General features: G+C 47.1%; 3 protein-coding genes across 19 annotated transcripts in view; 1 reads left to right on the forward strand and 2 right to left on the reverse strand.

The window, feature by feature from the left end:
- Med12l (mediator complex subunit 12L) overlaps nucleotides 1-25,411 on the forward strand; it is a 260,868-nt gene that overhangs the window by 167,204 nt on the left and 68,253 nt on the right. The gene's annotated exons all lie outside the window — the stretch shown is intronic.
- Nucleotides 9,191-13,100, reverse strand: P2ry13 (purinergic receptor P2Y13). The gene is made up of 2 exons (XM_015486909.2): nucleotides 12,406-13,100; nucleotides 9,191-11,762 (listed from the first exon to the last, which is right to left on the reverse strand). Exon 2 carries the CDS (start codon nucleotides 11,757-11,759, stop codon nucleotides 10,752-10,754), a length of 1,008 nt encoding a protein of 335 aa, XP_015342395.1. The 5' UTR covers nucleotides 11,760-11,762; nucleotides 12,406-13,100; the 3' UTR covers nucleotides 9,191-10,751.
- P2ry12 (purinergic receptor P2Y12) overlaps nucleotides 18,991-25,411 on the reverse strand; it is a 42,470-nt gene continuing 36,049 nt past the window's right edge. For 4 of the 5 annotated variants that reach the window (XM_048794085.1, XM_048794086.1, XM_048794087.1 and 1 more), the window contains 2 exons: nucleotides 22,641-22,806; nucleotides 18,991-20,974 (listed from right to left, as the gene is read on the reverse strand). In XM_048794085.1, coding sequence (XP_048650042.1) covers nucleotides 19,934-20,962 — 1,029 coding nt within the window. In that variant the 5' untranslated portion in view covers nucleotides 20,963-20,974; nucleotides 22,641-22,806 and the 3' untranslated portion in view covers nucleotides 18,991-19,933. Of the gene's footprint in view, nucleotides 20,975-22,640; nucleotides 24,318-25,411 lie in introns of those variants that run through there. The other variant, XM_048794084.1, reaches the window with a different exon arrangement.

The following is a 25,411-nucleotide window of genomic DNA, read 5'->3' on the forward strand; positions in this document are numbered from 1 at the left end:
TTCTTTCTTTCGTTCTTTCAGAAAATCGTATTTGTAGCCTCCTTGCTGGGTTAATTCTGGATTTAAAAAGGAACAAAAAATATATTTCATGAGAGAAATTCTTTAAAATATTATTACACACATTATTTAGAGAGTAAAATTGAAACGCATTTATAGTAAGTAGCAGTTAATAACTTTTGGAATCCAGTAATGGTATTCTTGAATCTGAGGAAATTTGTAGAATATTTTCACACATATACCAATATAACTATCCAAAGTATTCTAAAATAAAGGTAACCTAGAGACTGGTTCACTGAATCCCATGAATGTTATTCTTCAAAATGAAAAAATAATTTGTTTAATTCTTTCTGAAGAGCACATCACAGTGATAAATTTATATAATATACTTTTAAAAAATTTAATTAATTTTAGAACTTTCAAAAAGATCTCAAGTTCTGGTATTTGTTTGAATGCAACATTTTAAATAAGTTAATTTAACCAAATGGAATCAATACTTATGACTATTTGTTATAAATGAAGATAAATTAAAATCAAATGTCAGGTGAAAACATTTTTCATGCCAGTACATCTGTAATACGTATTAGTGTGTGCTTATGACTTACGGAAATAATAAATATATATTTATTATAATAAATAAAAAAAATAGTTGGTTCTCCTTCTGTGTACAGAAAAGCAAATATGTCCAGTTGCCAGTATTGGGGTATCAAAATTATATTCCTTCAGTTGCCTTTTCCTAAACACACAAATGCAGAAAACTACAAGGTTAGTATTTTTCCATTCTGAGTGGGGTGGGGTTTGTGTGTCATGACCTAGCGAAGGCCTCCGAATGGAAGTTGGCCTAATCTTGTGTGCATGTCCTGGGGTAACCTGCAGTTTTTTGCTGGGGCTGAGGCTGTCTGCACAGCTTTGTGTTTTGCCTGGAGCGTGTGCAGCCTGTCCATGCCTTTGAGCAGCAGGGTCATGCCCTGCAGACCTTCTTTTGGATTGAACTTTTTCTTTTTATCATGGTGCATAAAGAATGAATGATCTGGGCTGTGCTGTAGCTCATTGGTAGAGCTCCTGCCTTGCACGTGTGAGGCACTGGGTTCGACCCTCAGCACCACATAAAAATAAATAAAGATATTGTGTCCAACTAAAACTAAAAAAAAAAGAGAATGAATGATCTGCTGCTCATTGTTCAGTAGCTTGCTGGCAGAACAACTGCCAAGTCTTAAGAGCATCGATTCAAAGGGAGACATCCCTGCAACCTTTCCAAGCATGCTGAGCAAAAGTCTACATGTTCTTAGGACTGCCAGTCACATTCCCAGGAGAGATGGCATAGTAGGGACCTTCCCAAGATGTTATTCGACAGGCTTCCCTTACATGAATATAGCCAGTTCTGCTCTGTTATGAACTTCAAGTTTTAATACCTGGGTTGACTTTCTCACTTGGGTCAGTGATCTTTTTTTTTTTTTTTTTAAACTTTAAGGAAAATGCCCCCCCCACACACCTACTGATGGTTTTGATTTTTTTCCTTAATTATAAATTTGAAAGGAAAATGTTTTGGTAACTCAATATTTTATCACCTGGATTTAAGTGGCGTTTTAAAAAAGGTGAAGTGCAAGAGGGTTGGGATGGGCCCTTCTCACCCTGAAGGCCTCTCCAGGTCCTTGGGTGTCTGTCTAGGTCCTTGGGTGTGTGTCCAGGCTCCTGGCTGTGTGTGGTGGCTGCTCAGGAGGGCAGGGCTGTGTCCTTCCCTGGGATAGGCCTGGGGCAGAGCAGGCCTCCCCTCCTCACTAGCCAGTAGCCAGGCGAGCCCTGTCTGGGGACAGTAGCTGTGTCCACCTCCGGCTGTCGGTGCACACCAAGTCTGGTAATGTCCAAGTTCACCCAAGTCAGCCTTAGTGCAGCAGTCTCCCTGTGGTGCCTTATGCCAGTCTCAAGCCAGGGCGAGTTGCAGCTGGTCTTACCTGACATTCGAAAAGGGAAATCCTTCATGTTTAGTCACAAAAGAAGTGCAGGCCTTGAGAACAGTGGCCAGCAACCAGCCCATAACTTTGTAAGTGTTCACATCATCGAAAGGTAAACCAGTGGAGTTTTTATTTCTGTTGATTTTTATAGCAAGTCTCACATTTCATAAAAGCCCTGGGAGATTTTATAGTAATAACTGCTTTGCTGCTTCGTTGGAAGATCTTGGTAAATGCAGGGTGGCGTTTTAGTAATGCTATTTAGCCCATTCAAATCTCAAATTTATTTTGAATACAAGACATCCTTTGTGTCTATGTGTGCATTTCTGCCACCATAATGCTTAGATTTTTTAAAAAAAATTCCTTTTTGTTTCAACTAAGAGTGGTATTATTTCCTCTTGGAATTATTTTTAAAGCTGTTAAACCCACACATCAGGTGAAGGAGTGGTTCAGTCAGATTTACCAGTTGCTGCCGTTTTTCACACAGTCCTCACCCCACCCACACTCATACATACATTTTTTTGGGGAAATGTGTTTTAAGGTGCAATGGATCAAACTTACCTTTAGCATGTGTTTCCAAAAAAGCAATATGTATTTTCTTACTTTATCATAATAGTATTATAAGTCCAGATAATAATGTTGAGATAATGAATAAAGACATACTCCCATGTGAAAATTTTGACAATTTTTAATGTTATCTTTTAGCCTTTTTTTTTTTTTTTTTTGAAGTGCAATTCAGTCATCACATGTTACATTTGGTTTGATGCTGTATAGACTCTTTAATTCTTTAGGTTAATTCCTCTACTTTTTTATTTTTACTTTCCCATTAATCCTTCTGAACTTTTAAAATTTTTTTTCCTTTTTGTGGTACTGAAGATTAAACCCAGGGGGAGCTCTGCAGTGGGCACCCCCAAACTACATCCCGGCCCTTTTTATTTAGAGACAGGGGCTCACTAAGTTGCTTAGGACCTCACTAAATTGCTGAGTCTGACCTTGAACTTTGAATCCTGCCTTAGTCTCCTGAGTCACTGGAATTACCTGTGTGGTCCACTGTGCTTGGCTCCTCTTGGCTTTTGAAATCTGTGTCTGCCAAGTCCATCCAGGGGGTTGTGTAGCAGGAGGGGCTTCAAGACTCTGGGTCCTTAGACATGTCAAGCTGTCCACATCAGGATTTAGAATTTGACATGGGAAGGGGATGTCTATAAGCCTTTTAAGTCTTTAAGCCTGGTTCTTAGATTACTAACTGACAAGTCCTAGAACAAAATTCTATTTTTTTTTTAAATACTGGGTGGCTCATTCAACTTTTCTTGGGTTCAGTGTCTATTAAATGACCTACTTTGAACCTAGATATTTGGATGATAAATCTCATAACCTCACTGACTTCTCAAAACATAGTCTTCAATAGACAGAGGTGCCAGGGGGGAGAGGTGTTTCTCACATCTCCCATAGAATTGGAATTGGCTGAGGGGACAGGTGGGCTTCTCAGTCCTGAAGTGAGCTCTTTGTTTCTGCCCCTCACCTGTGTCTGTAAGTCCTTGGGCAGCTGTCCTTGGGCTGCTTGGTCTCCGGGAGGCTCCTCCATGGCCTCAACTTCTTTCTCTCCTCCCTTCTTTACTTGGCATTGGTGTGAACTGGGGACAGTGTCCCCTCCAGTGCCTAGCATTTGTGTTGTGACCTCATTGTTCTCTGTCACTATAATCTCAGACATAGCCATTTCTTCAAGGAGATGCTCATGAAGGCTGTCGAAGACCTTGATAGCACAGTAACTCATTATTACTAAAGACGAGAGGGTTGTCACTGAAACCTAGCTCTAGGGATTTCTCTTGAATCCCATGCCTTTTCCACATAGCCTGAGCCTACAACAAGGACTGCAGTGAAATCTTCACCAGGTCCTACTGGTCCATCTCTGCGCACAAAGCCATTCTAATCCTGACTCACACCCAGGGTGCCATGTGTAATTATCACAAACCCTTTAATGTGCCTTTGAAGAGATCGCTATCTTTGGTCCCTGTGGCTTGAATTACTGTGTTTAATCTGTCACCTGGAATGATTTGCATCTGTCAGGTTGGCTTCAAATAAAGTACTTGCCTCTTCTGGCTTGAGAACTCTACATGGAATGGTGGACGAAAGGGGCTGATGAACTGGACCTGAGTCTGAGCTGGCCTGCGTCTGGCCCCTGCCCCTCGCCCCTGCCCCGTGGTGATATTCCCTTTGAGGCTGGCCACTTACTTCATCCAGGTCCGGCTGTGGGCAGGTTGCTCATGGGAGGCCGTGTTAGGCTGCGGCAGGACTAGACCAGGCCAGGTGGACTCCAGAGTGCAGGGCTGAGTAGCCATTCACTGTGGGCAAAGCCAGCAGGAAGCCGATCCCTGCCCAGCAGGGAGCCTGGGGAGGCCTCCTGGGGGAGGGAACCTCAAGGGAGCCTGCACAGGGACCATTGCCGGGAGCTCTGTGGTGCCTAGGGAGCCAGCAATGCTTTCTTGTTGAAAGGCCAAGGGAGAGTGAAGGGGTGAACTGACAGGCAGAGTCTGTGTGCACGGTGAGGTCGGAATGCTCAGAAGCTGAGCGCCTACCTCAGCCCAGGGCTTAAGGTGTTTCCCCGATACTTGGTTTGCCTTGAGAACGTTCCTAGGTTCCCTTTAGTGATAAAATGAATAGTCCTTGAAATACTTTCTGTGATCTATACTGACAGTTTTCTCTTCTACTGAGGAGGAAATCCACCCCCACTCTGGAATGGTGGTAAGGTAAGGCCGAGTCGGGGACCCATGGGAGCAGGGAGTGTTGCTCACAGTGCAGGCATTCCTGGTTTGAAGAAATACAGTTACACAGCAACTGTAAAGATAAAAATATTAATAGAATATAAATTTAATAAATCCGCTGATATTGTTTAAAAAACAAAGCTCTACAAGTATTCACATACACATCAGGTAAAGTTGCTTACGCTGGCTATCACTAGGCAAAGCCACGTGCGAATATCCAACTTACAACTGAAGTCAGACGTCACGGTGGCAGGGAGGGCTGGGTGCGGCTTGCCCACTTTCTTACCAAGCTGCTCCTGCCCGTGGGAACACGGCCTTTGATCCTGCCCCTGCTCCTCGGCAGTTTCTGTGTGGTGGTGTCACTGCGTGTCTCAGTGTAGGGAGGACCAGCTGACCTGTCCTCAGGAACCCTGGGGAAAGCCTGGCTAACGCGGCTGCTGTCCTTCCTCTGTGGAACTCTTGGCTCACCCGTGCTTTATGGGAGTTCAAGTGTGCTTCCTCCAGCTCCCACGCCTTAGGGTCACTTTCAACCTTCAGAGGGCCTCATCCTGCTGTCACTTTCTCCCTGACTGTCTTGTTTTCCAGCACAGGGGTTTGCCCTCCCCACCCCAGCGTCTTCCCTGTTCCTCTTCTGTCTGCTCTGACCCGAGGTTCTTGTCTTCTTCCTCATCCTCTCCCTGTCTCAGGGAAGACTGTTCCCTTGGCCTGGGGTCTGGCCAGCCTCCAGGGCTCTAGTCCCTGTCCTGTCTCTGCTGAGCAGACTGCACCACCCGGCTCTGCCATGCTTCAGGTTCCAGATGCCCCGTGTCTGCTGTGTGGCCTTCCTTTTGACCCAGCGGCTGTGCTCCCTTCTGAGTGCTGTTTCTTCTTTCAAGCTGCAGTTCAGAGATTTATCTGCAGTGACCTCCTTCCTCAGTTTCCCCACTTGGACTGGCAGCCTTTCCCCTGAGGTTCCAAATCAGGTGACCATGCACCTCCCCACCTACCGCATCTGCACTCACTGTGGCCTGCGTTCCTGACCAGTGTGCTACTTCAGACGCTGTTGACCTGGTGTTGGGGCGATAACAGAGGATCCACTGACCTGAGGCAGACAAAGCCACTTGGGGACCTCCTTCCCCTGGAGTCCTCGGTGCTGGAGGAGCTGAGAGTCTTCAGAGGGTGGAGGGCCTGCCCTTCCTGCCCCCGAGTCTGTGGCAGCTTGCATGCTTGTAGAGTCTAGAGTCTCCCTCGTCTCTCCAGGGGCCACTTCCTCCCCTTTCTCACTGCTGGTATTGACATTGGACTGCGGGGTGGTGCGGTGTTGGTCTGCAGCCTACCTGCCTGTGATTGGCTTGCAGACCTGCCCTGGGTGCTGATGGGCGCTGTGTCCCAATGGGGGGTGCCATATGCTCACTTTGTACTTCACTTTCATTACTTTTTCCCAGCATGAAAACTAATCATACCTGCCTTGTGGGGCTATAAGAATAGAGCAGCAGGTATCCCTGCAAGTGTCGAGCACGGTGCCTGGCACGTAGCTGGCACTCAGCCGATGAGCGTGAGCTGCTGGGGAAGCCCTGGGAGGTTCGTGTGTGCCTCTGGGCCTGAGCTGCTGAGCCAGCAGGCCCTGTGCTCACAGCCCACACATGGATGTGTTGTTTGTGGAGTCGGAGTCTGGGGGTGGCTTCGGAAGTTATCAAAATTACAGGAAATACCATGTAAGAGCCTGAGGCTCTTTCCTGAGGTCATAAATACCGTGGTTGAAAACTGGGTTCCGAAGCCAGGGTGTGAGTGAGCGCCCCAGCCCCCCTGCCTGCAGGTTAGGAGGCCCCAGGCAGGTCACCTGACCTGTGTCCAGCTTCTTGTCTCCAATGTGGAAGCGTGGAAGCGGCAGTAGCACTTCACCAGCTTCTCAGTCGGTGCCTGGGCTCTCACATCTGCCTGGTGCACTGTCATAGTAACATGGGCTGCTTCTGCCCTGCTGGGGCCAGTTTCACCCCTGCTGTTCTTGCCAGCCACAGCCTCAGTTCTCCATTGTTGTAACCCCTGGCAAGGCATGCTGGGTGCTCCGACACAGTCATGAGCTTTCCAAGTGCCAAGTCCTCACCCCTGCCTGCCACCTTACTGCTGCCCTACTCCCTTTAAGGACTTTATCTCCTGGGGACCCATCTGGCTCTTGGTCAGGACAGCAATGCTGTCAGTCATCTTGATGGAGGTGTGACCTTAAGGAGTGTTGAGCGCAGTGGCCCTTGACATGTGGTTCACATCTGTGGCATTACTGTCACTCAGGAGCTTATGCCAGGCCCTCCCCAGCCCACTGAATCAGCTATTCTGGGTGGGTTTAGCAATCTGTTTTCAGATCCCTCCAGCTGAGTCTGGTACTCACAGGTCATGAGTGTATGTGACACACGTGTCCCATGTTCCCGTTATCCCCATTTGATCCATGTAGAATCCAAAATATTGAGGTATGTTCCTTGGCACTTCACAAGATTTGTCAATTTTACGCTTAGTAGGACTCTTATCTAAACAAGGTTTCCTTAGCTGTAGTGTTTTTCTTTTTTTAGTTATAGTTGGACACAATAGCTTTATTTTGTTTATTTATTTTTATGTGGTGCTGAGGATCGAACCCAGTATCTCACGTGTGCTAGGTGAGCGCTCTACTGCTGAGCCCCAGCCCCAGCCCCAGCCCCAGCCCCAGCCATAGTGTTTTAATCAGCTTTTACTCCACTGTAACTAAAGGACCCGACCAGAACAACTTTAGAGGAAGAAGAGTTTATTTGGGAGCTCACAGTTTCAGAGGTCTCTGTAGACAGTGGGCTCCATTCCTGGGGGCTCACAGTGAGGCATAACATGGTGGTGGAAGAGTGTGGCCGAGGGAAGCAGCTCACATGATGATCAGGAAGCAGAGAGACTCGGTTGCCAGATACAAAAAGTACCCCAAAGGCACGCTGCCAGTGCCCCCTCCTCCAGCCACACCCCACCTACCTCCAGCCATACCCCACATGCTTCCAGCCATACCCCACCTGCCTCCAGTCACTACCCGGCGAAGCCCATCAGGGGTTAGCACACTGATGGAGTCACTGCCTCCAGTCACCACCCCGTGAAGCCCATCAAGGGTCAGCAGACTAATCGGGTCCAGGCTTTTACAACCCAGTCATTTTCCCCCTGGACTTCGTGTATTTTTCTCAAGTGTGAGTCTCTGGGAACACCTCACAGCTAACAGCCCACCAGGCCTGGGCCACTATGCCCTGCGGGTTCTGATAAGTTCACCTAGAGTGTGCTGCAGGAATCCCCCTTCAGAAGGATGTGCCTTGTCGTCCCCAAGGTGGCTCTCACTGCTACTCTCCTTCCCCTTCCCTTCCACAGGGCACTCCCTTGTGGCCGCAGGGCATCCCTCCCCTCCTGGGGATTGGAGGACATCTCAGCTCCTGACAAAGGCCCTCCCTGTGCCCGACCCGCAGGTGGCAGAGCTCAGCTGCCTTGGCTTCACCTTCTCCTCTGTCATTGGTGGCTATGCGTCATCAGCCTGCTCTGTAGGTGTCTGGAGCTTAGGACTTGGGGTGGCTGGTTTGGGAAGTTCTTCGTTTTGTGACTGTCACTTTGGGATGGCTCTGATATGCTCCTTCTTGACGAACATTCTACTGTACAGATCAGGCCCTCTCCTTCTAATGGTAAAATCATCATAATGGATGGAGGATTTGTGTTTATGGAAGGCAGATTTGCTATTGAAATTCTTTTGGGAAAGATTTTTCAAAGAAGTCATATATACTTGCTGTACCCACTTCCAGGGGAGATTGAAAGTGCCATTAGTTGTGAGAAACATAGGGGAGAGCACAGGCACAGAGAATGGATCAGCATGGCTTAGATGTCCTTCGTGATATCAGTCCCTGCAGAGGTGGTGGGGCTCCCATGGAGATGAGGATTCATTGTATTGGAGACGATGAGGACCAGGCTTCAAAAGTACTTTCTAAAGTGGTTTTGAAGATTGTTTATCGTATTCGTGCAGATTTCACTTCATCAGTTCCAAGAGGGAATCACTAAAGCTTTTGTCAATAGCTTTAAAACTGAAATGTTGCTCAATCAGCTATACCGGCACCAATGAGTAACCCTGCTTCACTCACCATGGATTGCTAATGAACCCAGGCACTAGAGTGCTAGCCTGTGTGTGTGTGAGCCCTAGGAGAGCAGCCCAGGGCACCAGCATCCCTGGGCCTGCGTGTGTGTGAGCCCTAGGAGAGCAGCCCAGGGCACCAGCATCCCTGGGCCTGCGTGTGTGTGAGCCCTAGGAGAGCAGCCCAGGGTACCAGCATCCCGGGGCTGGGTGTGTGAGAGCCCAGGGCACCAGCACCTCTGGGCCTGTGTGTGTGTGTGAGACCTAGGAGAGTATCCTGGGCACTAGCACCCCTGGGCCTGTGAGTGTGTGTGAGCCCTAGGAGAGCAGCCCAGGGCACCAGCACCCCTGGGCCCTTGTGTTGAGCCCTAGGAGAGCAATGAGAGGTTGGCACCTTGTTTTCAAGAATTTATTCCATCTTTTGATAAAACATCAATGAGAACTGACTTCCCTTTTGCTCCTCTAGGACATAACAATGAGACTCATTTGATTTGTTTTATCAAGCACTTATTAATTGTATGATGAGACAGTCTCTGCCCTCAAAAATATGTGCAGGTTTTTCAGAGCACCGATACATATCTGGGTGCAATTGCCAGGCAGAGTGCCCAGCACAGTGATGGAGCTGAGCTAGTGCACAGAGGTAGGCCGCTGTCTGGGCTGCGCTGCTGTGGGAGCTGGCCTGTGAGATGCCAGGCAGTGAGTGATGGCCCCTTGGGGTTTTGCAGGTGGATGAGACTTCCCTAGGTGAGTCACAGGAGACTCACATGTGCACAGGGCCAGAAGCGTGGCCCCTGACAAGCTGACAGTTACAGTATATAGAGGACAGTGAAGGTCAGGGGTGGGAGCAGCTGCTTCCAGAAGGCAGGCAGGCTAGGGCCTTTGGCCATGGAAGGAGGCTGCTGGGCTTCACCTGGCTGTACTCCTGTTGGAGTCAGTGGCCCATCTACATAGGACAGCTCCTCCTCTGTGTGTTTTCTTTTAGGAGATACAAATTAGCATCCACAATTCCAGAAAGCACATTTTACTTTTTTTTTTTTTTTTTTTGACCCACAAAGGAATCCAAGAAAAACTGTGGAGGGAGATAAGGATAAGTAGCCTTGGCCACGTCCCCCGCGCGAATGTCACTGACTGTGGGTCAGCAACCACATCACTTACCTGGACCAAGAACAGCATGGCCCACTTCAAACCTGTCTTTCAGGAACCCTAACTATCACACAGTCAGGACCCGCAGTTCGTTAGTATGGGAGACCTGTGGGAGGGGAGGACCCTAACGTGCCCCCCACAGTGGGAGAGCCTGGTGGTGGGGCAGCGGAGTTGACACGGGGCCAGGAGTGCTTTGCTGAGCTCCCAGCTTCCCGGTGGCAGAGCTGTGTGTAACTGGGTGTCAGCTGGGTGGGGTACTCATGTCATGGCTCTGTGCTGTGCTGTGGGACGCAGAGCAATCTCTTTGTAACTGCAGGGAGAAAATCCTTCCTGCAGGATCTCAGTCAACCCACGGGGACCCTCAGACCCCTTGTGTCCAGCATCCCTTTCACTTCTGGCTCAGCTCCCACCTGTGGCCTTTGCAAGTTAGTTTCCTGCTTCCCTCAGCGGTAATTGATCTGGGGGCTATGAAGCCACATGGCTGTTTGGATCATGTGTGTGAGTGAATGTGAGGTGGTGTTTGGAGGGGAGGCTTTTAGGGGTCTGCATTTCCCTCATCTTATCCCAAGTACTCAGGGGATGTCCTTGGGAAGGTGGCCTCGTGTGGCCCTTTGCTTTCCCTTGCATCCTCTTGTTGTGGCTTTATGAATAGGTTCACGTGGTGTTAAACTTCACAAGATCGTTTTTGTACACCTGGGGTGATCATGCAAGGAAGCATTTGTACCCATCTCTTTTTCTTTATTGCTTAAATTTGGTCTCCACACAGATGGTTTCTGAAGCCTTTTGGCCATGTGGCCGCGAGCTCAGTGGCAGCGGTCAGCCCAGGGTTATGTGGTCTGTCTGGCTGCTCTGTTGCTCCTGGTGTGAGGCCCTCCTGCACCTCATGCAAGGCAGCCTTTCTGTGAATCTTTTACATAAGAATATGTATATTAAGGGATCCATGCAAATGTTAGTTGCTGCCAAAAAGAGAGTCATTTCTTTGGCAATGAACAGCCGGTTCTCCAGCGCACAGTCCTTCTTGCTGCTGGTTTGGCTGTGAGTGTAGGGGATGCGGGTGAAGTGAAACGGGGCAAAGCACAGGAAGAAGACAGCCAAGACCACGAACACCTTCCCCCCCAGCCTCTTCTTGCTTTTGCCATCCTTACTTTTGACCTTTTTATAAGAATCATAGACTTTTTTGGCAATCACCGTATAAAACAGAAGCATTAGGACAAACACAGTCCAGAAAATGCCCTGGGATACGTAGTTCACCAGCCGATGCCACCACAGCCCCAGAGGCCCCTTCAGGGACGCACACTTTTTCACAGACACTGGAGTTGCTTCCTTGTCATTCAGGATCATATTCGGCAGGGACATGGAGAAGAGAAGGAGCCAGACGAAGACTGTGACCGTATTTGCAAAAGCAGGTTTTTTCACGAATGATTTCTCGAAAGGTCTGACAATCTTGAGGAACCTGTCAAAGGCTATGAGGCCCAGCAGCGTGATGCCCACATACATGGCCTCATAGAAGACCACGGAGGAGAAGCGGCACACGAATGCTCTGAGCTGCCAGGGCCCGAGGTGCCCGTCAGAGAGGATTTTGAAAGGAAGCGTGAGTGTCATTATCAGGTCAGCCACCAAAGTGTTCTTGAGGTAGATGACGAAGGTGGAGGAGCTGGGGATTCGCAGGAACGCCCACAGGGCCAGTGCGTTGAGCAGGGCACCCGCCAGGAAGACCCCCGTGTAGAGGGTGGGGAACACCAGCTGGGTGATCCGAGTGTCCCGGGGGCATCGTTCGGAGCCATTGAAGCCCTGCATCCCCGTGGCGTTGGCCGGCTCCAGCATGGACTGCACACAGACAAAGCAAACAAAGGCTATTCAGGACACTGTTAAAAAACAGACTTCAGCTGAGTGCTGGCTCACGCCTGTAATCCCAGCAGCTCAGGAAGCTGAGGCACGAGGATCATGAGTTCAAAGCCAGCCTCAGCAACTTAATGAGACCATAAGCAACTCAGTGAGATCCTGTCTCACTATAAAATAAACTATAAAATAAATATAAACTATAAAATAGGGCTGGGGAGGTGGCTCAGTGGTCGAGAGTCCTGAGTTCAATCCCTGGTACCAAAAAAACAAAACAAACAAACAAAAAAAACAACCCCACACTTCAGCTGGGGAACCTGTTAGTGCCCTGTGTTCCTTCCCCACCTTGCACACATCTGTGGAGAGGGTGCTGATTGTTTCTGGCTTGAATTTTTAAGGCACATAATACAGTGTTCGTACTTTAACAGTACCGTTACTTCCCCTCCTCCTTGTGAATCCAAGTGACAGGTTCTACCTGATTCGTAAGTGCCACTGTGAACATGGCAGTGAAACTTGGACGGCAGTAACACCTGGGTTAGCCAAGCTGTCCTGGGCTCACCGAGCAGCGGCCCTCCCTCTGCACACCGTGCCTTCCATAGCAGGCACAGTCATAACAAGCATTGAAACTCACCTTGCTCTGGGCGGGTGCTCAGCTCCGTGTCCTCCGACTGCGGCGGGCATAGGCTCAGCCACCAATGCTGGGAAGCAGCCTTCTGCTTTCTTACGCCGGCTTCCTTCCCCATTTCCACTTCACGCTCACTTCTGTCATGAGGTCTGGTGTAACCTCTTGCGTTCGCCCTGGGCTTTGCTGATACTCCCTGTCACTTGAGAGGTCTTGGGCACTCACCACTGGGACTTGCCGCGGTAGCTTCAGTTGCAGTTCCCTGAATGTTTTCTGCCCGTCACTCTGCTCAGGCCTGTTGTCTGTGGATATGCCCCAAGAACTTCGACTCCTGTGTGATAAGTAGGTAGAAAGACCAGGAAGGTATCCTGAGGTACCCCCCCAGTAGGAGACGAGTCGTGACGCTAACATCTGGCAGAACCATCTTCTGCATCCTCATGGACAGGGTTTCCAGAGATGTGTTCAGGAGGACGGCCTGTGTGTGTCTGCAGGCATTTACCTCCATATGTTTGTTGGTCCCAGGGTCCCTGAGAAAGAACAGAGTTCCTAAGAGGTGGGGACTCATAGTGCAGACTTTTGGGGATGAGAATCCGCTACCTACCAGTTGTGTGGTTTTAAATCACAGACACGTGATTTGACAGCTCTCCATGTGTGCAAGGAGTTTGAAAATGGTCTGTACCCAGAGTGTTGCTGAGAGGGTGAACTGAGGGCCTAGTGCCAGGCAGGCACCTGGAGAGCCCCCGAGACACAGTCTCCCCGCCACAGTCCGGCCTGGCAGGCTGGAGTGGACGCGCACTCCCCTCACGGCCACACGGGAGATCTCTTCCTATGAACGATGGCGGGAGGCGTGGGGGGCCTCATGAACCAGCCTTGGGCCCCGTCTGTAAGTTGTTCCCTGGCCTCTGTTGAAGCGTGAAGAGGAGAGGGCAGTTGTCCAGGGCAGTGTGCTTGCCAGACCTGTGAGAGCAAAGCGGAAGTCGGGGCTTCTGGGGATGTGGGGTTCTTCACAGAGAGTTTCATTTCATATTTCTTGCCACAGGTTTTGCCTAGACTAGACTGTACCTTTGGTCTGATCAGAAAATTTTGGATGACTTGTCTTGGGATTCTGAGAATAAGAGTTTCATATCCCTTGAACATTTACAGCTATGTGCAGTACAGTGTCTGTTGGCTCTGGTTGGCCCTACCTAGCGGATGGCATAGTTTGAAAAAGTTCTCTGTGTGACTCGAACTTATTGATCTCTTGCAAAGGAGACTCAAGATTTCACCGGTATGGTGGAACATAGTAAATATGTCTGGGATTGAACCCAGGGGTGCTTGACCACAGAACCACATCCCCAGTCCTTTTTATTTTTTATGTTCAGACAGGGTCTTGATGAGTTGCTTGGAGCCTAGCTACGTTGCTGAGGGTGGCTTTGAACTCATGATCCTCCTGCTTCAGCCTCCTGAGCTGTTGGGATTACAGGCAAGCGCCCCTGCACCCAGCTAAACATGTGTCTTTTTCTTTGCTTCAGTGTGGGACAAAAACTTTTAATTTTTATGTACAAGACTTTAATCTACATAATTAATTGCAAATTTCCCTACAGCCCCAAATCCATTATGTTGATGAAAGTTTGAAGTAGTTTCACTTTAAACAAGGGAAATTCTGTACCAGATAATTTCATCATGCGAAAACTGGAAATCACATTTTGGCCAGGTTTCAAAATGTCAAAGTGTGAGAAACTTGCAAAAGCGGAATGGATGACTAACGGTGGTGTCTTCTTGGCAGTCATGGAAGCACATTCCTTTAAATGTGAGAGTTTCAAAGTGTGCACTTTAGTGAGAGAGTTGGGGTCCTCCTGGGCTCCCTGCTTGAGGAGGGCTTTGCTCTTGAGGGATATGGGAAGTGCTAGGTACAGCAGCTAGGGACACTTCTTGGGCCATGGGGTCTGGGCTCAACTGCTCTACAGGTCTTAGAACTCTTGTGACCTTGGGCAGCTTTTTAATCTCCCTGTGAACCAGTTGCCTTCTCTTTAGAGTGGACATAAAAAACAATGTCTGCTTTATGGAGTCATTCAGAGAACATTTATCATGGGCTTAGAAAAATGCCTATCATATGGTAGGAGTCCTGTAAATTTTTTTTTAATTAAATCAAGTTGGAATAAATACCTGTACACCTATGGGGGTAATCACAAAAGATGGGAGGAGTCAAAGAAGATACAGCGAGAGCATCCAGAAACTAGGAGCCTGCCAACAGGCTCTAGGGGAGTGTAGTCAATGTCCATAACAGCACAAAAGCTGGGCTGTGGCATTGATGACATCATATCATTCAGTCCTCTGAACAGTCCCCAGAGACTAGGTCCCCCTTGGAGGTGAGAAATTGGAGACCAGAAGGTAAGTGGTTTTCCCAGTGCCATGCTGCTACATCCCCCTGCCAGCGGATCTGGTCCCTGTGAGCCCTGGGCACCTGCTTGGCTCAAAGCCCTGTGACGGTGGGGGTGGGGGTGTCAGAGAGGATACTGGGAGAGGCCGCAGAAACCAGCCTGCCCAACGGAATCAACTGCTGTCTCCATTCCCCATCTTCCTGTGGCACCTGCAGTTGGATCCACGGGGCAGTGGAAGGGTTCCTGTGGATGTGGCTAGCTGGTGCCACATAAATGGCATCTGCCACTACGGGAAGTCTTTGCTTTCACTCTGGATGAAAGTTGAAGTGAGATCTTTATTCCTAAAAGAGATGTTTAATTCCCATCAAAGTGCACCACTGTACCAGGTGCTTCCTCAGATCATGTGGAATCGTCGTAAAAATTCCATACGAGACTAACGAAAGTGACAGCAAGCGAAAATAAGTTTCACACTGTAACAGTCAATATGACGACCTATCTTTATAAGTTAATACCAAAAATTACTGCATGGAACCAGAAACAGGCAAAAAAAATTGCAAAATTATTTGAAATGTTCAGTATTTATTTTGAAATTCTTTGTTGTGAAAGGTGTGTTAAGTATCCATTGTTGTGACAAAATTTTTGAGAAAATTAAGTTGAAGGAAAAGATTTGTTCTGGTTCAGACTGTGTTGGGCTCTTCACCGTAGGTTCTTGACAAGGCAGAACATGGTGGGGAACATGTGGTGGAGCAAGCTCCTGTCTCCTGGTGGCTGGGAGGGGGGACCAGGGAGTGGAAGGGCCTGGGGACACATGCCCTCCACAGGCATGCATCCCCCACCTCTTCCACCAAGCCCCCTTCCCCGAGAGTTACCACTGTCTCCCAGTAGTCCCACAGCTGGGAAGAAGCCTTGGGAGACATTAGACACAAACTACAACCAAAGGAAAGCATGTGTTTGAAAATTCAAATGCACATGGATATGTAGCAGAAGGTGAAATTTAATCCCCCTTACATACATACATGTATATGTGTGTGTGTGTGTGTATGTATATATATATATATATATATATATATATATATATATATATATATATCACACACAACAATGTATATGTGCACAGAAATATATATATACAAACATGTATATTTACATACATATACACAGTTATTTACACAGTGGGTTTTGTTTCATTTCATATTTAGACTGATTAGTGCATTTAGACTGATCTGTTTTTTTACAGAATGAACACATTTATAATAATTTAATAATGAATATATAAGTCTACCATAGCTTAGTTAAGCTGCCACTGGTTGGAACTTAGTTTGTTTCCAGTTTTTGTTATTTAAAACAATGCTGTAAGCTAGGCACAGTGGCACACACCAGTGCCAGCCGCTTGGGAGGCTGCGGCAGGAGGATGGCAAGTTCAAGGCCAGTGTGGGCAACTTAGTGAAACCCTGTGTCAATTTAAGGACTGGAGATGTAACTCTGTGGTAGAGCACTGGCCTAGCATGTGTGGAGGTCCTGGGTTCTATCACCAGTACCACCAAAACCATCTTTATGTATTCTTGTGTATTTGTTCTAACATATTTGCAAGAAATGTCTAGAAGTAGGATTGCTGAATCAAACGTCTTGTTTCAGAATATTGAATGTTCTCTTCCAATGGTTGTCCCATCAAGGGTGGGATTCTTCAACACTGCCATTAAAAATATTTTTAAATCAGTTAGAAACTTATGGGTGAAAAAAAACCTATGCCATAAATATAAATTTATATTGTAATTGGTGGGGTGGACATGTATCCTTTCCTGTTTTTATTGTCCCTTTCTATTTCTCCTGGAAAGTCCTTCTCATGCCCTGTTCCCGACTCTTTCTCAGGACCTCTTAATTAGTGATGAGTCAAGGGGCTTCCACATTCAAAGTCCCAGCTGGCGGTGTCCTGCCCCTCCCTGAGCATTGTCCTCTGAGTGTGCCAGCTCTTTGCAGTGTCAAACCACAAGAGCAGTTATGTGTGTCAAGAGAGTGTTCTGATGCTGCAGATTTTTTCTTCCTGTTCTTCAAGTACTGGGCAGGGGATCTGCAGTCTCTCTCTCTCCCCCTCCCTGGCCCCGTCTCTTTTGGTACTGGGGATTGAACCCAGTCATGCTTAGCCATTGAGCCGAATCCCCAACCCTGTTTGTTTTGGCAGATTCTCACTAAGTTGCTTAGGGCCTCTGTAAATTGTGGAGGCTAGCCTGGAACTTGTGATCCTCCTGTGTCAGCCTCCAGAGCCACTGGGATTATAGGCATACATCATGGCAGCCGGCACAATCTCCTTTTAAAAAAGAAGAGCTAGTTAGGACATTTTTCAGTTTGGGTGCCATGAGCCTGTCTCCATGCAGCACAATTGTTGCCATCATGGAGCAGCTGCAGATGAAGCCTGCGTGGCGTAGAAGTGCTGCAGTGAACCAGACTTAGGAACATTCCAGATTGAACTTGGTATTGAAATGACATGGAGTTCAACTCTTCTCTCGAGCTCTTTCCCCACTGGCTTTGAAAATGTACCCAGCACTCTGAGGTCCTGGGCTGTGAGAGGAACTCACGGTGGGTGGGCTGGGCTCCGACTGTGGTTCACTGCCACCTGCTGCAGGTGTCTCCTGTAGGGAAGCCACTGAGAGAAACCACGCGGCACTGCATCCCCCACTGGGGACCCTCGGGGCTATGTGCAGGACTCCCACTGTCTCCTCTGCTGCATCTCTCACTATTGTACCTGGGCCCACAAAGTTGGCTTTTTTTTTTTTTTTTTTTTAATAGAAGTTATCGTGATAGATGGAGTTCCTTGCATTCATCAGAATTTCTAACCCTAATTTCTAATTCTAACAGAATTTCTAACTGTCTTTGAGGAGAGAATCACCAGCAGTGTGGTGCTGAGTCTGATGAGGGTTCTCATGGGATCTGTACATAGCTGTAAAATAGAGGTTTCCGAATACTTCACAGCTCTTCTGTACTGAAATGTCACTGTCTCCATAGCAGTTCTAGTTTTTTTGTCTCCCGTAGAACAGTATCATCTCAGTTAGAAGTGGGTAGCAGGAGGATTGTCCAGGCCATCTATCCACCCTGTCCTTTCCCAGCATGCTCCATGCTCCATGGTACCATGAGGACTCAGTTTTAACCCACTCTCTGCCCCTGACGTGGATGAGCGGGGGTGAGTGTCCTTCGACGCATAGGCAAAATAAGGTTTGCTGATCATAGTCTCCAGCACCTGGGTATCATATATCCTGGTATTGTATGCACTCCTCTCACAGAGCATGGCTACTGGGCATCTGATATAACAGTGAACCTTCGCGGCAGGACTGACCACTGCTCAGCGCCCAGCAGTAGATGGCACATGTGTGATTTTGGCCCACATCTCTGTGCCTCTCTGCTGACATCCAGTGCTCACTGAGAGCAGTGCCACAGAAGGATAGTGTGGGTGTTCCAGAGTGGACACCACTTAGGGAGCTGAATGGGCTCAGCTCTGTACTGAAATCTAACCCAGCAGCAGTCTGGTGGGTTTGGATGACTCGGAAGTTCAGCAGACTTCCACTGTTCTACTTTCCCCTGACGCTGGAATTTCCATATTGGTACGAGGCCATCTTCTGTTTGAAAATCACCTCTGGTGATGATAAGTAGTTGAGATAAGTGATGTGAACTGCTTTTTGCTATGTACTTAGACTTTTATCTAATTAGTACTCATTGTATACAGTCAGTAAAATGTCACAGCTTTCCCCATGAATATGTACCATTACTGTGTCAATTAGAAGTAAAAATATATTTACAAAAATCTAGTATGGCCAGGCACAGTGGAACACATCTGTTATTCCGCAACTCAGGAGACTGAGGCAGGAGGATTGAAAGTTTGAGGTCAGCCTCAGCAAGTTTGCATGACCCTCAGCCACTCCGCAAGACCCTGTCACATATTAAAGTGGAAAGGACTGGGGATGGAGCTCAGTGGTCAAGTGCTGCTAGGTTCAGTCCCCATTACCACCACAAAACAACCAATCGGATCCCGCATGGCTTGTGTGAAATCAGACTTCCCAGGTATGGCCTGTGAACTTACTGAGGTGACACGTTGTCTTCAGAGACATTTTGCACACTGAGACATGATAAAACAGGTTTGCAGCTGTTCTTTCTTAAATGTATGAGGTGTCTGATGTTATTGTGTTGGGGGTGGGAGGAGTCATGGTATCTAGTAACTTTGAAAAAGGAAATTCCAACAAAGTGATAAGGTTAATATAAAGTTTTATATTATACACACAAATACAAATATATGATTCCAAACAGTTCACTCACTTTCATGTAGTAGTTACACCGTACTACGACTTTGTAATCATATTTTGTTCATTTTTCTTACTAAGAGAAAATGTTTTATTAACTCAAGTAGCAAGTATTTCTAGAAGCCAGTTAATAAAGATTAAGTGTCAATGATGGTATTGTGTTCATCGAAGTTGTCAATATATTAGTAAAACTCTCTTCTCTAGTGTTAAGGAAATACAAATAATTCTTTTAGTTTTATTATATCATAAAAGTGACTGTCCTTTCTGTAATGATTTTCTTAGCTGTGCCTATTCTTTATTGGAACGGCATGCCTTAAGTCTGTTGTCTTAATGAACATTTCAAACAATTCAGTTCCATTAAATACCATTTCAATTAGTTTAGTCTGTGGATTTTGTTCATGTTAAGAGCCAGTGGTTATTATGCTTTGTGTACCCACTGAAGTTTTTCAAGGTTTCACAGTAGGTCTGGGTTTGGTTTGGGGTCTTGGATGTACTTCTACCTTAATAGGTGTCATTTTGGTCAGGGGATTATATCAGATTGGTCATTCTTTTCCAGGGGGTTATAAAACACACAGTTGTGAGCACTGACATATGGAAGCTAGCAGTAGGTGTCAGCGAGCGACCCACTTTGCAGGAGCTCTGCAGACCTGGCTTCTGCTTTACATGCAGCATGGCAGTAACACGCTGCTTGTCCTGCAGGGAGCTACATGGGGTTAGGTAGCCTCGCTTGCTGGGAGCATGCGAAGCTGGCTCCCCTAGTCTCTGCTGCTCTTTCCAGGAGTCATCACTACTGACTCCGCCACTACTTGGTGAGGGTCCTGGCTGGCTGGGTGCTTTCCTTGGAGGAGTTCTGGACCCCAGCACACTGAGACTGTCCCCCAGGGAACTTGCTTACATTGGAGTCTCTTCGCTTGGGTCATCAGCACCCTCTGCTTTCTTCTTGTCCCCCCGGGATGGGGCCATTGCAGAACTGGGGCACTTGAGCATACTTATCAAGGAATTCCTAAAGGACTTGCAAAGAAAGAAATAGATGAAGGGGTCCAGGCAGGCATTCAGGGAGGTGAGCCACAAGGTGCTCTCCTTCACGTAGAACAGGGTGTTCTGTGCCGCGCAGTCGAAGACCTCCCGGGTCTGGCTCAGGGTGTAGGGGATGCGGGCGAAGTGGAAAGGCACAAAGCACAGGAAAAACACCGCGATGACGATGAACACCCTGACGTTCACCTTCTTCCTGGGCGCCTTGCTGGACCCCCGCGTCCTCACGTAGGACCTGTAGAGCTCTTTAGTAATGAGCGTGTAGCACACGACGACAATTAGGAAATTGATCCAGAAGATGACCTGGCAGATGTAGTTGGTGATCTCGTGCCAGACCAGCCCGAACTCCGACTTGAGGAAAGAGCACTTCTTCACGCTCTTGTCCCTCGGCCGCCTGTTGGTGAGGATCATGTTGGGCAAGGACAGTAAGAACATGAAGGCCCAGATGACCACGGAGAGCACCTTGGCGCCCAGGAGGCTCTTGGGGCTGGATGTCTTGAACGGCCGGGTGGTCTTCTGGTAGCGGTCGATGGTTATCAGGCCTAGGAACGAGATGCTGATGTACATTGTGAAGTAGAACACGACAGAGGTGACCTGGCAGACAAAGGTCCTCAGGGGCCCGGGGCCCAGCTTGGCATCACTGAGGATTTTGAATGGAAAAGTCAGAATCATGAGGAGATCCGAAATGACCGTGTTCTTAAGGAAAATAATGAAGTTGGATTTACTGCGAATTTGAAAGAAAATCCTCATCGCCAGGCTATTGGTGACAAGTCCCACGAAGAAGAGGAGGGTGTAGAGCAGTGGGAAGAGCACCTGGGTGATCTTGTAGTCCCGGGCACACACGCTGCTGTTGCCCGGGGCCAAGGTGAGGTTGTCACTGGGTAGCATTTCCTCTGCCACCTGGAGAGGGGGCAGGGGAGGCTTGTTTTAGTACCAGGGAGCTGGTTTTGCTATTACCCCCCACCCTTCCCCCAAACTTGATTTTTTTTTTTTTTCTGGTGCTCATTGGGACTCTTAGTAGGACCACAGGAAGCAGAGTCTTGGAATATTTCTCCTTAGCGAGCACTGCGTCCCCAGCTGGGCCAGGTGACCTGCAGCACTTACCCTGCTCTGCAGGCACTCTGTACTTCTGGCCTGCAGCGGGAGAAGGCCCTGGGCCTTCTCAGTGGCCACCTGCGTTTGTGTAGAGCAGGCAGCAGAGGCCATGTCCTGCCTTTGCCTGTGGGTTTATGCTTGTGGCCCCCTGCCCCCCTACCAGCCTCCTTCCTGGCCCCTGCACTCTAAGGGCTTGAGGGAGAGGTGAATGGCAATTGCCCGTAGGACCTTAGAGAGCAGCAAGACATGGGGATTGGAGCACTCTGGGAAACCTGTTAGATAAGGAAGATACTGAATCTGAGGCCAGAACGGAAGAAGCGACAGCATTTTCCTGTATGCTAGAGGACATTCCTACCCCTGCATGGCTCAGCCACCCCTTAAAACCTTGGCCTCACAGAGACACATCATTTAGTAGCAGATGTTTTCCATCCACCTGTATCTCATTTGCAACTTGAGTATATTTAAAGTCTTATGTACATTTCCTGAATATCATTCAGTTTAAATTTCAAAATAGAAAATAAAAAAGGAAGTGTCTCTGTATAGTGGTCATCAGTCGGCTTGTTCAGAACAGCCAGGGCTGGTTGCCTAGGTTGATGGGGTGTATGATGGCAGCTAAGATGAAATGAAACCAGGTTGTCTGGTCTTGTGTTGTCACCACAACAGGCTGCCATAGAGAAGGCTGACACTGACTTGAATGTGCTGTCTCGCATCTCAGTTGCAAAACTTGATGAAGTTTGCAATCTGTTTCATCACAGACAAATAGAACTGAATTTAATAAAAATTGTTCCTGGTATTCAGACATGATTATGTTGACAACACAAATATCTAAATTAAAAACAAATAGTTCATGTAAGATATTTAACAAATGAAGGTAACACTAAATTCCGTCTGATATTAACAGGTTCTTTTTTTCTCTGTCCATCCTTGTATAAAATAAAACAAGAATCCTGTTGTCCCAGTATGTCTTTAATTTTTAATGCCTTCCCCACCTACTAAACATTTCAATAAAAGGAAGAGCTAAATGTCACCAGCACCCCAGCATTTCAAGGATAGGTGTTCACTGAATGTCCCCCCATGTTCCTGCTCTTTTCTTGCTCTTGTTTGCTCCCTGGCAGAGTTAGCAATTCTGGTTTGGGAATGTTCCTTTGGCATAGAATGTAAGTTTTTAAAAAAAGTATTCTTGATACCAAGAATTTCCGCTCCCTCCATATATGCGTATCATTCTGTAGTCAAGATTAAATAAGTAAAGCTGTTTATATTTTATTTTCCATGCTTTGCATAAGTTTTTTAGTGTAGAGCTTAACTATTGTCCCCGATATCATTAATATGGCTTGTATTTTAATTTTTCCTCCAAATTTGTACCTATATTATTACTTTAGATTTTCAATTTTAAGAAAAACTTGTGACAAAATGCACACACACACCCCCAGTGTGAATACATGCCGTCCAGGACCTCTCGGTAGAACATTACCTGGTTACGGGGCTGACACTGCGGGACTCGAATGTCTCCGGTGATGGTCCTCCGTACAGTTTTCAGACTGGCTTCTGATATTTTCCTGTTAGCGTCTTAGTTTAGTTGTCAATCGTCTTTGTGATGGAGAATTTGCAGAGTTTTCATCAGTGAAATCTAAGGCATTCTAGAGAGAAAAGGAGAGAGAGAGAGAGAGAGAGAGAGAGACGAAGAAAGAACTTCACAAATCAGAGGTTACCTTGAACACTGTTGCCCCAAAGCTAGACAGACACTGAACTTCCATCTGTCTGCTTTTAGAACTTCTGCTTTTTTTCCTGGGAAAATGTGGGGGCAAGGGTGGCTGAGAAGTCATTTTCTAAAAGCCATTTGAAATCTTACAGCTTCTTGTTGGAACCTGCCATAGGGTTGCTGATTAATAATAATTGGAGTTCTTTGGGTTATTTTCCTTGCAAATTATAATTCCACGTTGAAATCGAGCCTTCAAAGTCTGCTTCCTGCAGACGGCTGCAGGCTTGTTTTCTCGCTTGCTTCCTCCCCTGAAAACACACTGTGCCCAACGCTGGGTGATCTATTACCTGCTAAGAGGTAATAACATTAACTCCAAATGTGTGTTGGCTAGGGACATACAGCCTCTCACCCTGGTTTTTTCCTCTGGTTAATAATGTCATTATTTTAAATCTGTGTTTGATTAGCTCCTTTGTAGGCAAAGCAGTTTCCTGCCATTATAAATGGTCAGAGTCTACAATTACATTAGGGAAGCAGCTATGTGCATTGCCAGGCTGCTCCAGAAAGCATCCTTCCTGCTCTTCTTGAAGAGATCTCACATGTAAATGTATTCTAAAGTTTCTTTTTTCCTAGCTTTGAGTTTGGGGGAAGGATAACCTCGAGTTAAGGCATCCTGTGTTCCTACTGCAGAGAGTTTTTTAACTTTTAAACCAATGGGGAAAAGATAGGGGTGAAAATGAGGGTGAGACTTGTTGCTGCTTTTTACCTTTTTGTAAATATCACTGTGCTCATACATGGACACACACAACACACACATACACACACACACACACACACACACACACACGGCTATGAAGTCCCTCTTACAATATTTTCTCACTGGAGACTGTCAGATGCCCGTTTAAGCCACCTGACCCTGAAAGTGAGTCCAGTCTTTAAGTGAAAGTGTCTCAGGTTGGAAAAGCCTGATACCATACAGCAGAGCCAGGTGGCCGCTTCAGCCTCTATGATAAACCTCAGCACCATCCACGGTTTGTCATGTGCCACTGGGAACAGGGCTAAGTTTGGTTGTTTTCTCTGATTGAGATGGTTTAGAAAAATGAACAACTTTTATTTTCAAGTGGTTTAATTGGTTTTTTTATTTTACCACATCCATTGAAGACATTTGTCACTTTCTGCTCATCTAAAAGTATTTGGTTCAGCTAGGATTGCTGTGAACCCAGGGGCCCTTCCTTGGAAGGGCAAGATTCTGTGGTCCTTGTGGAACCAACTGTGGAGCTATCATAAGACATTCCATCAGCTCTTGGGCTCATTTAGTTCTAACAGACTATGGCTCTAACTGTGGTCTTCGTGATGTTAATGAGCATCTTCACAAGACAATTTTTTAATTTTTATTTATTTTTTTGGTACTGGGGATTGAACTCAGGCACTGGACCTCTGAGCCAGCCACATCCCTAGCCCTTTATGTATCTTATTTAGAGACAGGTTCTCACTGAGTTGCTTAGTACCTTGCTGTTGCTGAGGCTGGCTTTGAACTTGAGATCCTCCTGCCTCAGCCTCCTGAATTGCTGGGATTATAGGCAAGCGCCACAGCACCTGGCACAGGACATGTTTTAAAGCAAGAGCTTTATGCAACAGCTGGCATAGCTTTCTCCCCTGGAGTATGAGCGTGTGAGTTAGATTCACAAAAGACCCTCGGGCACGGGTACTCGGCCTGGGAGAATGCTCCTTCCTGTGGTTTTTGCTTGGCAGCAGAGGACTAGTGTACCGTGGGCTCTCAGCTGATGTAGGACAAGACCCGTGTAACCAAGTCAGACCTGTCTCCTGCTCCCTAGATCCACAGCAAGGTCGCGCCCTCAGAGGTGTCCTGATGGGAAGCAGCTGCGGCCTTCCTGTGCCTTGGCGCAGCCTCCTCACCCACACACCCTCTTCCTGCCAGCTGCGAGGGCTTGCTAGTGGCACAACATTCATTTGAGATTATTTTCTTCCAGAGACATTAGTTTGAGAGACATTGAGAGATTGAGCTGAAAGAAATAATGTTCAAAGGCATCTTGTAAGTGCTCTTTGTTTTAATAAACATTTTTAAGAAAGATATTGTTCTTTCTTTAATTTTTTTTTAGTTGTAGATGGACACAATATCTTTATTTGTTTATTTATATATTTATTTTTATGTGGTGCTGAGGATTGAACCCAGGGTCTCACACCTGCGAGGCGGGTGCTGTACCACTGAGCCACAGCCGCAGCCCAAGCTATTGTTCTTAAAGCTGTGTTTACTCCTTTTTGTAGAGATGAGGTTGTAGAGATGAGGTGGCAGGGTGCCCTGCAGCTCTCCCAGGGTGTGCGCAGGTTTCCATTTGAATGTTGACACGTAACAAGGAAAGGACTTTGGGGAAGTGCTAAATGCAGCGTTTTATCAGGGCAGTTGCATCTATTTCATCTGTTTCACAAGTGGTTGGCATAAAAGGAAGCACATTCAAAATGGGATTGTTTTTGTTTTTCTTTAGTACTTTAGTAATTTCTGAATTCTGTGATTATTAAACAAGCAG

This window comes from Marmota marmota, unplaced genomic scaffold (genome assembly GCF_001458135.2).
Source record: "Marmota marmota marmota unplaced genomic scaffold, marMar, whole genome shotgun sequence".
Lineage (NCBI taxonomy): Eukaryota > Metazoa > Chordata > Mammalia > Rodentia > Sciuridae > Marmota > Marmota marmota.